The sequence below is a fragment of the Lagopus muta genome, chromosome 2 (assembly GCF_023343835.1).
Source record: "Lagopus muta isolate bLagMut1 chromosome 2, bLagMut1 primary, whole genome shotgun sequence".
Lineage (NCBI taxonomy): Eukaryota > Metazoa > Chordata > Aves > Galliformes > Phasianidae > Lagopus > Lagopus muta.
The window spans coordinates 100877225-100890267 of record NC_064434.1 but is presented as its reverse complement, the minus strand read 5'-3'; the positions used below and the strand labels follow the sequence as shown (position 1 = coordinate 100890267).

The 13043-nt window shown below is 41.6% G+C and overlaps 2 protein-coding genes across 4 annotated transcripts in view; one reads left to right on the top strand and one right to left on the bottom strand.

Moving 5' to 3' along the window:
- The window catches only part of SPDYA (speedy/RINGO cell cycle regulator family member A), a 42231-nt gene extending 34684 nt beyond the window's left edge, over window positions 1–7547 (top strand). Inside the window, exons 1-7 of one of the 2 annotated variants that reach the window (XM_048937111.1) lie at window positions 8–2735; window positions 3054–3294; window positions 3522–3580; window positions 3835–3920; window positions 5140–5311; window positions 6353–6635; window positions 7405–7547. In XM_048937111.1, coding sequence (XP_048793068.1) covers window positions 2709–2735; window positions 3054–3294; window positions 3522–3580; window positions 3835–3920; window positions 5140–5311; window positions 6353–6635; window positions 7405–7493 — 957 coding nt within the window. In that variant the 5' untranslated portion in view covers window positions 8–2708 and the 3' untranslated portion in view covers window positions 7494–7547. Of the gene's footprint in view, window positions 1–7; window positions 2736–3053; window positions 3295–3521; window positions 3581–3834; window positions 3921–5139; window positions 5312–6352; window positions 6636–7404 lie in introns of those variants that run through there. The other variant, XM_048937110.1, reaches the window with a different exon arrangement.
- Window positions 7548–7675: 128 nt separating this feature from the next.
- TRMT61B (tRNA methyltransferase 61B) lies at window positions 7676–13010 on the bottom strand. 2 transcript variants are annotated; one of them, XM_048937106.1, is made up of 7 exons: window positions 12446–13010; window positions 12263–12365; window positions 10449–10639; window positions 9368–9459; window positions 8660–8898; window positions 8127–8207; window positions 7676–7776 (listed from the first exon to the last, which is right to left on the bottom strand). In XM_048937106.1, the coding sequence occupies exons 1-7, from the start codon at window positions 12977–12979 to the stop codon at window positions 7733–7735; spliced, it is 1284 nt and encodes a 427-aa protein (XP_048793063.1). In that variant the 5' UTR covers window positions 12980–13010; the 3' UTR covers window positions 7676–7732. The 2 variants fall into 2 exon arrangements, with proteins under 2 accessions (XP_048793063.1, XP_048793064.1); XM_048937107.1 differs by lacking the exon at window positions 7676–7776 and having other exon boundaries at window positions 7860–8207.
- Window positions 13011–13043: the final 33 nt, after the last annotated feature.

Sequence of the window (13043 nt, the reverse complement as noted above, 5' to 3'; positions counted from 1 at the left end):
ACTACTTTGTTTCATTTTATAACCAGCACAGAAGAGCCAATCCTTAAAATAAATCTTAAATGCTTCCACTGATTTGAGTGGGTTAGGTTCATACAGGATATATCCATCTATTATAGAAGTAGAAGTGAACAGCAAGTTCAGACTTATGTCCCCAGTATTTAATCTAGATGTGCTGTTATGGAGCACCTGGCTGTTCAGAAGCTGCGTGTTTAGACACGCACTGGATTTGCTGGTGACCTTGACATTCTTCTGCCATTTGTTGTTTTAGTCCAGGTAGTACATTTCTTACTCACTGCCTTATTTCCAAATGATTTTTTAAATATAGTTCCTGAATTTCTCAGCTCTCAAGAGCAACCAGAGCTATTCTTGGCCTTATGTATTAGAAAACCCTGATGAATGCTTAGAAGTTCTTTTCAGGTAAACAAAGCAGACAACAATTTCCATGTCCATCCATCCATCACTGACATACACTTAAGTGGCACTAGAGCATTTTAATTTTAATCACACAGGAGCATTTGTTGACAGCAGGGATTTATCATGAAGGTTCCTTTCTCACATCATTAGCTGCTGGTTAGAGTACCAAACAAGTAAGCCATATTCAGGCTGTTACATGTGTGGCCCTAGTCCAGGAACTCGAGTGCTGCAGTGATGTGCTATTTCATGCAACTCCTCTAAATCCTTACTCTCCCTTCCCACATAAAGAAACAGGTTACTAGTGAGAGATGTGGATTCAGGTCGTGTATCTGTTTCGTTTTAAATTTTCTGACACTCATGTGCTTTACTACAGCGTATATTCTAAAAGAAATATGTCCAGGGTTTCATTTTGAGATGAATGCTTGCATTTCCCTACATGTCTTTAGGAACAGAGTTCTCATCCTGCATGTTTCATCTACAACATGTTTGACTGAGGCTGGGTTCCCCTGTCAAGGCCAGGAGTCCTGTCTACAAGGAAGAGAACTGCTCTTTTTTTTTTTTCCTCTTATCTCATACTCGGCAATAAGAAAATTCTATCATTGGAAAAATGCGTATTTTATTGTGAACAGTGATGTGTACTTAGAAGAACCATCTTCCTGACCTCCTGAGAAGAGATAGACCAGGTGTTCTTCCGGTGGGACTTTTATCTTTCTCAAACAACAAAACCCCATTAAAAGGATACTGGATGTCAAAGGCATTTGTTTTCCTCCTGTACAATTTTTTTTTTCTGCCATACTTATTAATCTATATGTAAATAACTCATTCACTGAAAATTCCTTAATTGTTATTTTGTAATTTAAAGTAAGTAAACTGCCTTCCCTTCACCTTTTTGGACCTAGCTACTGAGTAGCTATGTAACCCTGTGTCACGTAATTGAGTTCCAGTGCATGAATACCATCTTCTTTATTTTTCACAAATAAGATCCTGTGAAAATTCAAACACAGATCTTAATCATTATCTATAGAGAAAAGCACTGAAACAACAGGTAGAGATGAAGATAGCTCAACTGATCTAACCTCTTCCTTTAGGAAGGACTCAGAATTAAGCCTAGGTAGGAAAACAGAGAAGTGCTGCGTTGTTTCTGTTTTAAGTGAAACAGTGCCCCCTGATGTTCACTGAGCTACTTGCAAATCAGAGAACTAAGGACTTCCTTTCAGATACGCTTGGATGAACTGTTAAACGAACTCCTGGACGCCGTAGTTAATGATGTGCCAGGCTGAGAACCGGTTAGGTCCTCTGTACCGTACGCAGGATCTACAACCTGATAAAGTTTTGTTTCCTTGTTTTTACCCTGTTAAATAACTTCTTACCATGTACCCAGTAGAGACCGACTCAGAGTTGGTTATGTTTCCACAGATAGCACATATTCATCAGTTACCCTTGGGGTAATTACCATACACGTGTCTATCTCAGGTAGTGATTTATGAAGTTCCCAGTCTTCTATTCCATGGTCTTTTCTACTATTTAGCATCTTTTAGCATCACGACCAGTCCAACTGATGCCTTTTACTTCATCCAGTGGTCTTCCTCTCTAGCTGAACGTTCTCCACTGATGCATGTTCAGTAGAACGTCTATTATTAGTAATTTATAGGTGCCAAAATCACAACATTTGTTCACTCAGCACTGGCCAGTCTGAACATCTGCTTGTCCTTGGATAGAGATAAATTATACTGAGGTGCTGGAAAAGGAGGATGAAGGGGAGTATCTGGACATCTGCCTGTTGCATCCCAGTCTACTCCTGGTGTGAGGCAGTTTGGCCTCGTGTGGAGCCCTGCCTTCTTTTGATGATAAGCCTAGTCGTGTCTTTTCAGTATTGTGTTTCTTTAGCTAAAGGTGTCGTGTTAAAACAGAGGGATGCTTTTACAACGTTGCTAGACAGCAGGCAGCTGGTTTCAGAATAGCTTATTATAGAGGGTACAGCTTATTAGAGAGGGAAGAGCAACAGCTCCGCACATCGCTGCGAGACAGCGGCATCTCACCGCAGCGCAACCGCCGCCCGCCTAGCAACAGCCGTCCCTCGTCTGATTGGCTGGGCGGGCTGTCGGCGGGTGGGGAAGTTAAGAATGCCTCGCCGCTTGATTGGCTGAAGCGGTAGCCTCCCGCGCTCCGATTGGCTGCCAAGGACGCCGTCTCGCGCTGGGGCGTGGCGTGAAAGGCGGTTCGCTGAGGAGCAGGCGGGTCGCTGCGAGAGGCGGTCGGTGTGTCTGAAGCGCTCACTGCGCCGGAGGCGAATAATGTTGCTGGCTCTCGTGGGCTTTATCGTAAGTGTGTCGGCTGAGTTCTTACTCAGTGGGCTGCTGTGAGCGTGCCTCGGACAGCCTCCCCTCTGCGTAGGCCCTGCTGGAGCAGTAAAGTCGCTTTCTCCCGATGAAAGACAGCTTTCCTCGCGCTTCTCTTGGCATCCCCGCGTTTGCGGTTACAAACGAGCTAAAGGAAAGCCAGCTGCCCGGCTCAGCAGCAATACAGCTCATCTCAGCATCGGCGGGCAGGCCGGCTCCGCTGAAGACGTGTGGTGTGAATAAAGCACGGCAGCGCTGCTCAGTGCCCGTTCTTCTAGTTAACCAAGTCCTTCCCTGCAGGGACCTTGGCTCGCCACCATGTGGCACAGCCTGGTGCGTGACCCACCTCCTGCTGCCGACCTGAAGCCCAGCGCCATCAGAGCCGAGCAGCAGAAAAAGGTGGTCAGACCGAATCGGCGTTCTTCTCGAAAGAGGCTAGGACACTATGAGAAACGTGCTCGTAATGGTACCTGCGGACAGCCAAAGATACCGGGCCTTATTATTCAGCGCGAGGAGATGACAGCTTTCTTTAAACTCTTCGGTAGGTCGCTATTAGATACCGATTGACTGAACTGTAGGAAGCTCTTCACGAAGTCTGTTTTCTAAACTCGGAGATAATTTGGGGATGCTGTTGATATAGATGCTAACAGCCGTGCCTTAGGTTAAACGTGTTTTATTGTTAAATTCCAGTGTATGTTTAATGCTTAAATTAAAATACAGGGAGGCTGTATTTGTAAACTGAAGTGCTGACGAGCATCTTTGTTGTAGATGATGATCTAATTCAAGACTTCCTGTGGATGGACTGTTGCTACAAAATTGCAGACAAGGTAAATGTAGTTAATGCTAATCTATCTTGAGTGAAAGTCTGCTGCTAATCACTTGATACTACAGTAAGAATACCACTTGTATTTCTTTTTCCTAATACGTTTTTATGGAGGCTTTGAGAAAACCCAATTTATGCTTTCTTTGTTGATAAGGCACTTTGGTGTGAGACAAACATTCTAAGAGTTTTCTGTACTGTTATATTGAAATAATGTATTAATGCTTAATAATGAATCTAACGCTTCACATTTTACAACAGTATCTTTTGGCAATGACATTCGTTTACTTCAAGAGGGCTAACTTCACAATACATGAGAATACCAGACTCAATTTCTTTCTTGCTCTGTAAGTATTCTTAAATAATTATTAACAAAATTTTGGCATTAGTTTGTTGCTTTTTGATGATTCTGATACACAGTAAGACATCGTAACCAGTTTGTAGTTGTTTGGGTTTTATATGAAGCAAAGAAACGTGATCTTCACATCATATATGGTTAGTGCAAATTGAACGTTGTTTTCCTGATTTCCAACTTGAGTAGCAGGGATGTTTGCATTGGTACTGTAATTTATAGCATGGATCTCTGCCTACAGAACTCTCAATCTCTGATCTTTGTATGGATTAAAATAAATATGCAATAAAATAAATGCAGGATGATAGATAAGAGATAGAAATGTCTTATGTTTCTCTTATAAGACCCCATTTAATATTTTGCAAGCTTTCAAGTCATTTGCTCTGAAAGGATTCATAATGATGCACAACTTACTAATAAAGTTTCTGACAAGATGATTTGAGTCAACAGTAAAAACATAGCTAAGTAATTTCTGAGAATCGCTTTCCTGAATACTTACAAAAATTCCTATACATTGAAACAGAGGTGCAATGATGAACCTGCAATGATGAAGCCTTTATTGAGCCTATATACCTCTGTATTTGGCCAAGAAAATATAGCATACTGACAGATTCAGTACTTTGTTTCATAGTTACAGAGCACAGGTAATCTTTTCCTATAATAGAAGCTGCTCTGATTTGCACACCAGTGCAGGGAGAAAGGCGGCTGTTTCTTTTGCCATGAACATCCATAGATCAAGGAGGAGAAAGTTGTCTGGCTTCTATGATGGGAGAAAAAGCAGTCCCAGAACTGATAGAGGACTAGAAAGGGCCAAAGGGTCTCACTGGGCTGGGACTAGAGAGAAGACTTGCAGTCTTGCAAGTGAGGAGACTAAAAGTAGTAATTTTTTCAGGTATGATTTGTACAGGTTATTTAACTAAAATTAGGAGAAAGCTGTCAGGATATATGAATTCTTACATACCTATTTATTTAGGAGGCTCTTGGGTAAAGTGTTTCAATAATAGCTTACCATAAATTTATATTTATCTAAAAGATACATGTAAAACTTTCTGACTGAGAACATATTGTTATCTGGAAAGAAGACTGTTTTATTAGAATTTTTTTTCCTTAGAATATTAGGAAAAATAACTAATATGTCTCTTAGTGTTAGAACTCACATTCATATGACAATTTGAGATTGAATAACAGACACAAACATATATATATATTTCAAGGTATCTGGCAAATACAGTGGAAGAAGAGAATGAAGAAGCAAAGTATGAGATTTTCCCATGGGCTCTGGGAAATAACTGGAGAATGCTCTTTCCTGATTTCTTAAAGTTAAGGGATCATCTGTGGAGTAGAATTGGCTACAGGGCTATTGTAAGCAGACGTTGCTGTGAAGAGGTAGGGATAGTTTTAATACCGTAGATACTGAAACTACAACAATTAATACCAATTAACAGTATAGCTCCACACTAACAATTTCTTCCCTAAAGTGAGTAGATGAGCCACAGGAAGGAAAAGGTGGAGCTTTTCCTTCATCAGTTTTTTTTCTTCTGCATTCAAAATACAATCTTTGAAATAATGGTTTTAAGGTAAACTAGAATATTTTGTTATGCTACAGTTTCAAGCTCTAAGGACAAGAATCTTTCTGCTTTGTGCAAATAATTTTGCTTAAAGTATATTATTAGCTGCTAAACATCATTCACTGAGGAAATATTTTTGTATGCATCTTTGCTTTACAAATTTCGAGTTTGTGCACAAAGTGAAACCTTTAAGTAGCACCGCAGGTGAAATTTTACTCTCTTAAAAGTTAACAATGTAACTTTAATAGACTTGGTAAGGCAATGGTTTTTCACTTTATTTCGAAAAAGAAAGGACATGCTTTTAACATGCTTTGTTAATGTGTTGTTACAACCTCCATTTTTCAAACATACTGGGGGGTAAAAGGCATTCCTTGCTTTCCAGATGACATCTGTCTGTCTGAAAAAGCCCTGCTATGTTTGAAGAACATAATGTTTACTACAGCTGGTGGAAAAGAAAATCTGTTCTGGGAATGGGATGAGATGCTTATGGGAAAAATACAAGAAATGAGGCAAGAGTGGAGTGTGCTTCAGAGCACACCGTACCAACTTGGTTGTTGTGAGTTTAACGACTTTGTGAGCCAGAAGATCCATCTAGTTTATGTTTAATAGTAAAAGACAACAACTTCAGTCCAACAAATAAAGCATAACCTGGCATTTGTGATGCTTTACTTATCACATTTAAACATCTGAATACAACCAGTCCACTTACTCTCGCCTGCGTTAGCAAAACTAGTGAGACTGAGGCAGACAAGGTACCTCTTCTCTAGTCTTAATTTTGTTATATGTGAATTGGATCCCTTGTTCTCAGCTGTATGTTTGCCAGTTATTTTCACTTCTGATGGAATGGTTGCTCTGCTAGGTAATGGCTATTGCTCCAACACATTACATCTGGCAGCGAGAACGCTCTGAGCACCACGGTGGAGCCATAAGGAACTACAACAAAAGTCTGCTGCCACGAGGACCTGATAATTCTCCTGTCCCCTGTTACCTCTGTGGTAACAAAGGAAGATTTGTACGACTGGGATTGTCATCTTCCTCCTCCTCATCTGCTAGCAGTTTAGAAGAGTTATGTTCACCCCAGGATTTGAAGGACACCTCTGCAACTGAAAAAATGCTAGTTGATTCTCCTGCTTCTGCCCAAGGTATGGTTAAATACCGCAAATATTTTTGAATTAGTTTAGGCAACTGAGGCTGTATTTGCCCTTTAAACCACAGTAAGGACCGCTTTATCCTTGGTGTGGTAAGATGATCTGTCTCCTTAAGTGCAGCTCTGCCTTTGACAGAATTTATGCAAGATACTCTTTCAGAGTTGGGGCATGTATGGAAAAGAATATAGGAGTTTATTGCAAAAACTGTTTTATAGAATAGAATCTTTACATAGCGAACTACTCAAAGCTGTCTCCTGAGCCTTTACATGAGAAGCCTCTGATACTCAGAGCAGTTATGTCTAATCTTTCATTACAGTTGAGAGTGGAACCCCTGAGATGTAAACTTCCTGTGCTAAGGCCCCTGTTCTGCAAAGACATATTGCAGTGTTCTTAGTATTAATTATTTATTACTTCCTTATTAAGGGTTAGAGTTTCAATTAATTAACCTTCAAGTTCCAGCTCTGTGTCTGATTTGACCATTTGAGTACCTCATAGCAAAGCTAATAAATACCAAGGCAGATCTCAGCATAGTTTCTGGAGAAAAAGCTATTCTTATCAACAACTGGTATCTTTTCTTAGAAACGAGCACAGCTTTTATCTAAAGAACAAGTTCAGTGAATTTCAGTTTCCATTACAGTTGTGCAAACACTATTCTTACAGAACCCAATAGCAACCAGTTGGTATGTAGCCAAGTTGGAAGCTGCTTCACTAGCATCTCAAAAGTTTTCTTACCAATTTTCTTCCCCCTCCTGATTTCTGGTAGACTGTCAGAGCCTGTCCAGCAAAAGGAGAAGAGATAATACCTGGAACCAAGACAACTCCATGGATTGGTTTACAGGCAATGAAGAATGAAATGCATTGAACAAAGAAACAGAGGCTGCGCTTTGCCGAACAACTGGTGTTGCACTGCCGTGCCATACACAATGGCTGTTAAAACATTTCCCTTTAAATAGCAAGTAGGATTTAGGAGTCAGATAGGCAGTAGAAATCAAAGCAGGAATTACCTTGAAGTTACAAAACTTGCAAAACGTAGCTATTTTGTAACTCTTTATTCTGATACAACCTCAGGTTAGCAGCTAACAGCAGCAGCATCAAGAAAGTGGTGGTCGAAACTTTCTCAGCTTGGTGAGGAATGCTAATTGAAAAACAAAACTAGTTACTATTTCAATATTCAATTTCAAGTTTTTAATATTGAATTTCTAGTTTATTACAATTTTTATTATAATTTATTATAATTTATTATAATTAGTTTATTAGAATTAGTTTATTATTATTATAATTATTATTATAATTATTATTATAATTATTATAATTATTATTATAATTAGTTTATTTATTAGTTTATTAGAATTTCTATAGAATTTCCAGTTTATTATAAGTTCCACAATTTTGTGATATAGTAATATGTCAAGTGCTAGTATAGAAGTTGTTATTTTTGAAAATATTTTAGAATTTACAATATAAGCATTTTTTCAAGTATCTCACCTGAATGAGCGTCCTGCCAACGCGATGGTCTCGCAACGTAAGGTGCTGAGCAGTGTGTTTCAGCATCATCAGGAAATGACTCTGTGAGAAGTACATCTTTTTGTATAATTCTTTCCAACAGGTTTGAGAACATGCACCCCTCAGACTGCAGCTACTGATGCACATTCATTTTCTTTATCCCACTCTTAAAGTGCTTTGTTGTCATCTATCGGTACTTTCAGACCTCTCTCCTCTACACTGAATTTCACAACCCCATATCAGCCATATATTTATATAAGGTATATAGATATTTTTTACTTGCTGAGACAGTATAAATTGAATACAGGGCATACGGGTAGCATTTCCATAGGGAATCCTTCAGCCCCTCACAATCCTCAGCAAAAGGACTGAATTTTATTTAAAAATTTCAAAACAGTCAGGAAGGACAGTTGTTCTGCATTTGCAGATTGTCATTTATTTTCTGTTTAGCCCGGATTTTGATCTTTGGGTTGTCAAAATTGCACTAACAATCTTATTAACAATACTGTTCTTACCATCGCCTTCACCTTCGTTAAGAACTATTTGATCCAGAGTTTGGATTTCATCACCTTCTTTCTGTTGAGGATCTTCCTCGATATCTTCTTGAGTTTCCACTCTTTGGCTTGATTTGCAGTTCTTGATTTTAGCAGGGAGCACCAACCAATTTCTATGAGTTACCTCAACGATCTTTTCACAGGAAAAAGGGAGCCTGCATGTCCGTATTCTGTCTAAAAGGTCTATAACCTGTGTGATGCTTTTGAAGAAATGCAAAGGATAAAGGAATATTTTGAGAACTCCAATCAGTATTACAGACTTAGTTCTATTGCCTTTGCCATATTCTTTACCTTAGGGTTTTTTGCACATCCTTCCATTTTAGGATAAAGGAACTAGCAACTCGACTACTGAATTGAACACAATAGTTATTTTGAGGATGTCATTAACTAAAACCTCTCAGTGATCACAGTAAGTGTTCTGAAGGAACCAAAGGATGTAGACAAGTGTGATTTATACCGAGTGCAACTCCTAAAAAAGGAAATAAATGAAAAATGCAACAACAACAAAAAAAGCATATATATATATGCTTTATATAAAAGCATATTTATATATATATATATATAGGTTACTTCCATTAGAGTTGAGTGGGTATTTTAGGAGAGCATGGTTTAGCAACAATTTCAGGTGATGCCTGTATAAATGTTGAAGTGCCAGAAGTAAATACTTACTTAGCTAAATACACAGCACACACACCACCCTCTTTAAGACTGGGGTGTACAACAGGCAGAGCAGATTGAGGGTTAAGCATATCCAGAACTATCTGCAAGAGAATTATGTTTTTCTGTTACAACAATACTTGAAAAACAACATTTATGTATGGAAAATTGATGCATGCTACAGCAAGGCAGTTGTATTAATGCTCCTGAACAGCTTAGAGAAACCTGAGTTCCCCAATCTATAAAAACAAGCCCATGCCATTTCCACCTAAATTTCTATTACCACAGGAAGTCCTGTGCCACCAGCAAGGCAGTCCTGTACTAACATTAAACCTCCTACTAATTAAACTCTGTAATGTTATTAAAGCTGCATTTACTAACACCTTTGGATATCTTGTTTGTAAATGTTAACAAGCTCAAATGCATCTGTATGATGAAATGATCAGGCTACGGTCTAAATGTGTAGTTTGCTGCTGGTTTCAAGGTTTAGAAAACTTCAGTCTCAGTTACCCATCCTTTATTTCTTTTTGGTAGAAATCTATTCAAATTGTAAAACAGTGAGAAATGCAGTATCTGATCCTTCCTGTGGACTGTTGCATTTAAAGTTTTTAAAGATCATATATTTTTATGCTAGCTATTCTGTTTCTTCACTTAAACCCTTTTCCCACATTGTCATTTGGAGTATTAATGTAATTAGTTTGTCTTTTTAGAAACATTCTGTATTCTGTGCAGCTGATAGCCAAGTGTTTATATATTCATATTTTCAATAAACTTGTGTAATTTCTTTAAATTTAATGCTTAAAATATTATGCCTTACTCATATACAAGAATTTCTGCATTTCTGCAAAATCAAAGCAGATAAGTATGTCCTTACAAGGCAAGAACAAGATTTTGCTATTCTTCTGTTACTGCAGCTTGACTCTTTCATTTGGGAAAATGTAGATGGAACCTGGTGCAAAAAAAACTCAGGATCATCTGCTAGCTGGTGTTAAGTTAGATTTGGGAATCCCACTGCAAGTGACAGCACCTGAGTTTTCAAGTCACACAGAAAACAACTGTTGATTTATGTCACGTATGGATTATTTGGACTTACTGCATCAAATGTTAACGATTTAATATCCTCAGCAGCTCTTGAGATGTCTTTAAGAATGAAATCCACATTATCTGGCCACTCCTCCATATGTCCTATTTTCCACGTTGTGCGCCAATGCCTGTAGTTCTTCTTTGCTAAGTTGTGATGGTCATCTCTGATTTCATAGCTGATAACACGTCCCTCGGGCCCAACTTAAAACAACAACAACAAAATACGAGATGTACTATTTTCCCATCCATACTGAGTAACTTAGAAAAAAGATAGCGATGTAAGTGACAAGAAATATGCCTCAAAATCTCCAATTCATTTTAGGAAATAAGCACATATTGTAACGTCTTCCTGCAAAGTAACTCTCTGCAGGAAAAGATGACTTGCCCCAGCCCCATTTACCTGCCAATTCCCCTCTGCAGCTACCAGCTCCTGACCGTGCAGGGAACAGGACACGAAACTGAAATGGCAAGAAACTAAACCTGCAGTCTACAAAAAGAGGAAGAACAGCCTTCTGCCAGATTGCCTTCCCAAGACAGTTGATAATAGCATTAAGTGGTTTACAAGCACAACTGAAAAGGCACGACAGTTCGACTGAGTGCAACAGCTCTCTACCTTCTAGAGCAATGAAATCTAAGTCAGACCAGGCTAGCTCATGGCTTGAAAAAACAAACAACACAAACATTTTCATTATTCACGTCACTCAACAAAGTGGGGAAACAGAAACTGAGAAAGGAAGGAGTCTGGAGGAAGGCTTGGTGCACTAGAAACCCAGCAGTAATGAGAACTAAGCCTTACCTTTCAGGAGGGTGGCTCTTTATACAACAACCCTCAAAATACAAAGTATAGTTCTTGCATAGGGCCAGGCACAGGCTTCCTTTAAGTCAGCAGAGTATATGTGAATGTTAAAAGTGCTGCAGAACTTTTAAGAGTTGACTGCAACTGTTTGATCAGCTTAAAAACAACATAAGGAAGCACTGAACAGCCTGAAGATGGAAAGGCCTTACAGCAGGATGTGGGTAGGCTGGATTGTTGGGCTGATGGCAATCTATGAGCTTCAACAAGGCCATGTACTGGGTCATGCACTTTGGTCACAACAACCCCATAAACCGCTACAGGTTAGGGGCAGAGTGGCTGGAAAAGGATCTGGGGATGTTAGCTGTCAGTGTGAGCATGTGGGCAAGAAGGCCAATGACATCCTGGGTTGTATCAAATAGAGCAGCCAGCAGGAGCAGGGAGGTGATCATCCTCCTGTACTCAGCACTGGTGAGGTCACACTCGAGTGCTGTGTTCAGCGTTAAGGGGCCTCTTATTACAAGAAAGACATTGAGGCTCTGGAGTGTGTCCAGAGAAGGGCAGCAAAGCTGTGAAGGGTCTGGAGCACAAGTATTATGGGGAGCAGCTAAAGGTACTGGGATTGGCCGGTCTGGAGAAGAGGAGGCTCAGGGGGAAACCTTACTGATTACTACAACTGCCTGAAGGGAGGTTGCAGTGAGGTGGGGTTGGCCTCTTCTCCCAGGTCACAGTGATAGGATAAGCGACAGGATAAGTGGTGATGGCCTCAGGTTGCACCAGGGGTGGTTCAGGCTTGGTATTAGGAAAAACTTCTCAGAAATAGTGGTTTGCATTGGCACGGGCTGCTCAGGGAGATGGTGGAGCCACTGCCCTTGGAGGTGACAAGAAATGCTTAGCTGTGGCACTGAGGGATGTGGTCAGTGGGCACAGTGGGGGCAGTAGCTGGACACGATGATCTTAGGGGTCCTTTTCAATCTTCATGATTCTACAGTTCTGATAATTGCGCTGCATTTCTAAGAGCAGAGCCTTACCCGCTCTTGACAGAAACAAGCTCAGAGCACCAGACCCGCTGCCACTCTCCAACACAACGTCTCCTGGGTGGACATCCATCATCATCAGCATAGCACTGATATCCTAGTGGAGACAAAGTCACGACACGTTACTTTGAAACGAGGGTGAGGCCCACCCCGGTCCCCTGACCGTCCCGCCGGTACCTTGGGGTAGGCGATGGTGGGTCCCCGCGGCATCAGCAGCACGTACTCGTCCAGCGAGGGCCGCCTGAGCAGCAGCCGCGCCCCGGCCGAGGAGCGCAGCAGCTGCCCGGGCAGCTGCCCAATGATGTCCCGGTGCGGCAGGAGCCCGCCGTGAGAGTTCAGCACCGCGCCCGCCTCCAAGCGGCACAGCAGCTTCAGCGTCGCGTTGTGCTTCCTCCGCAGCTCCGCCAGCGCCAGCTCCCCCGCGCGGAGCGGGCTGAGGCGCGCCGCCATTTTCTCCTCGCGAGGTCCCTGCGGGGAAGGCGCTGCGGTGGGCGCCGCGCTCGGCGCCGCCATTTTCTCCTCGGGAGGCGCCTGCGGGGAGGCCGAGGAGGGGGGCTCCGCGCAGCGCTCCACCACCGCAGCCTGCTCCGGCGGCAGCAGCCGCTTCAGTCTCTCCAAAGGCGACAGCGAAGCCTCCCACGCCCTCCTCCGCCTCCGCCCGTCGGACGCTGAGGAAAAGGCCCGCCGGAGGAGCCGGGCGGGAGCCACCATCCTGCAGCCGACGCGCTCTGTGATGACGCCATCCCGCAGGCGGCGCGCTGTGATGACGCCATCC

Bases quoted from the DNA above. Each gene is read 5' to 3' on its own strand.
- TRMT61B (XM_048937106.1), bottom strand. From the start codon at position 12,979: ATGGTGGCTCCCGCCCGGCTCCTCCGGCGGGCCTTTTCCTCAGCGTCC. The intron at 8,899-9,367 runs GTAAGTATTTAC...TTTCTTCAAAAG, and splicing joins TGTGCTGTGTATTTAGCTAA to CATCACACAGGTTATAGACC. The intron at 8,208-8,659 runs GTAAGAACAGTA...TACTTCTCACAG, and splicing joins TAACGAAGGTGAAGGCGATG to AGTCATTTCCTGATGATGCT.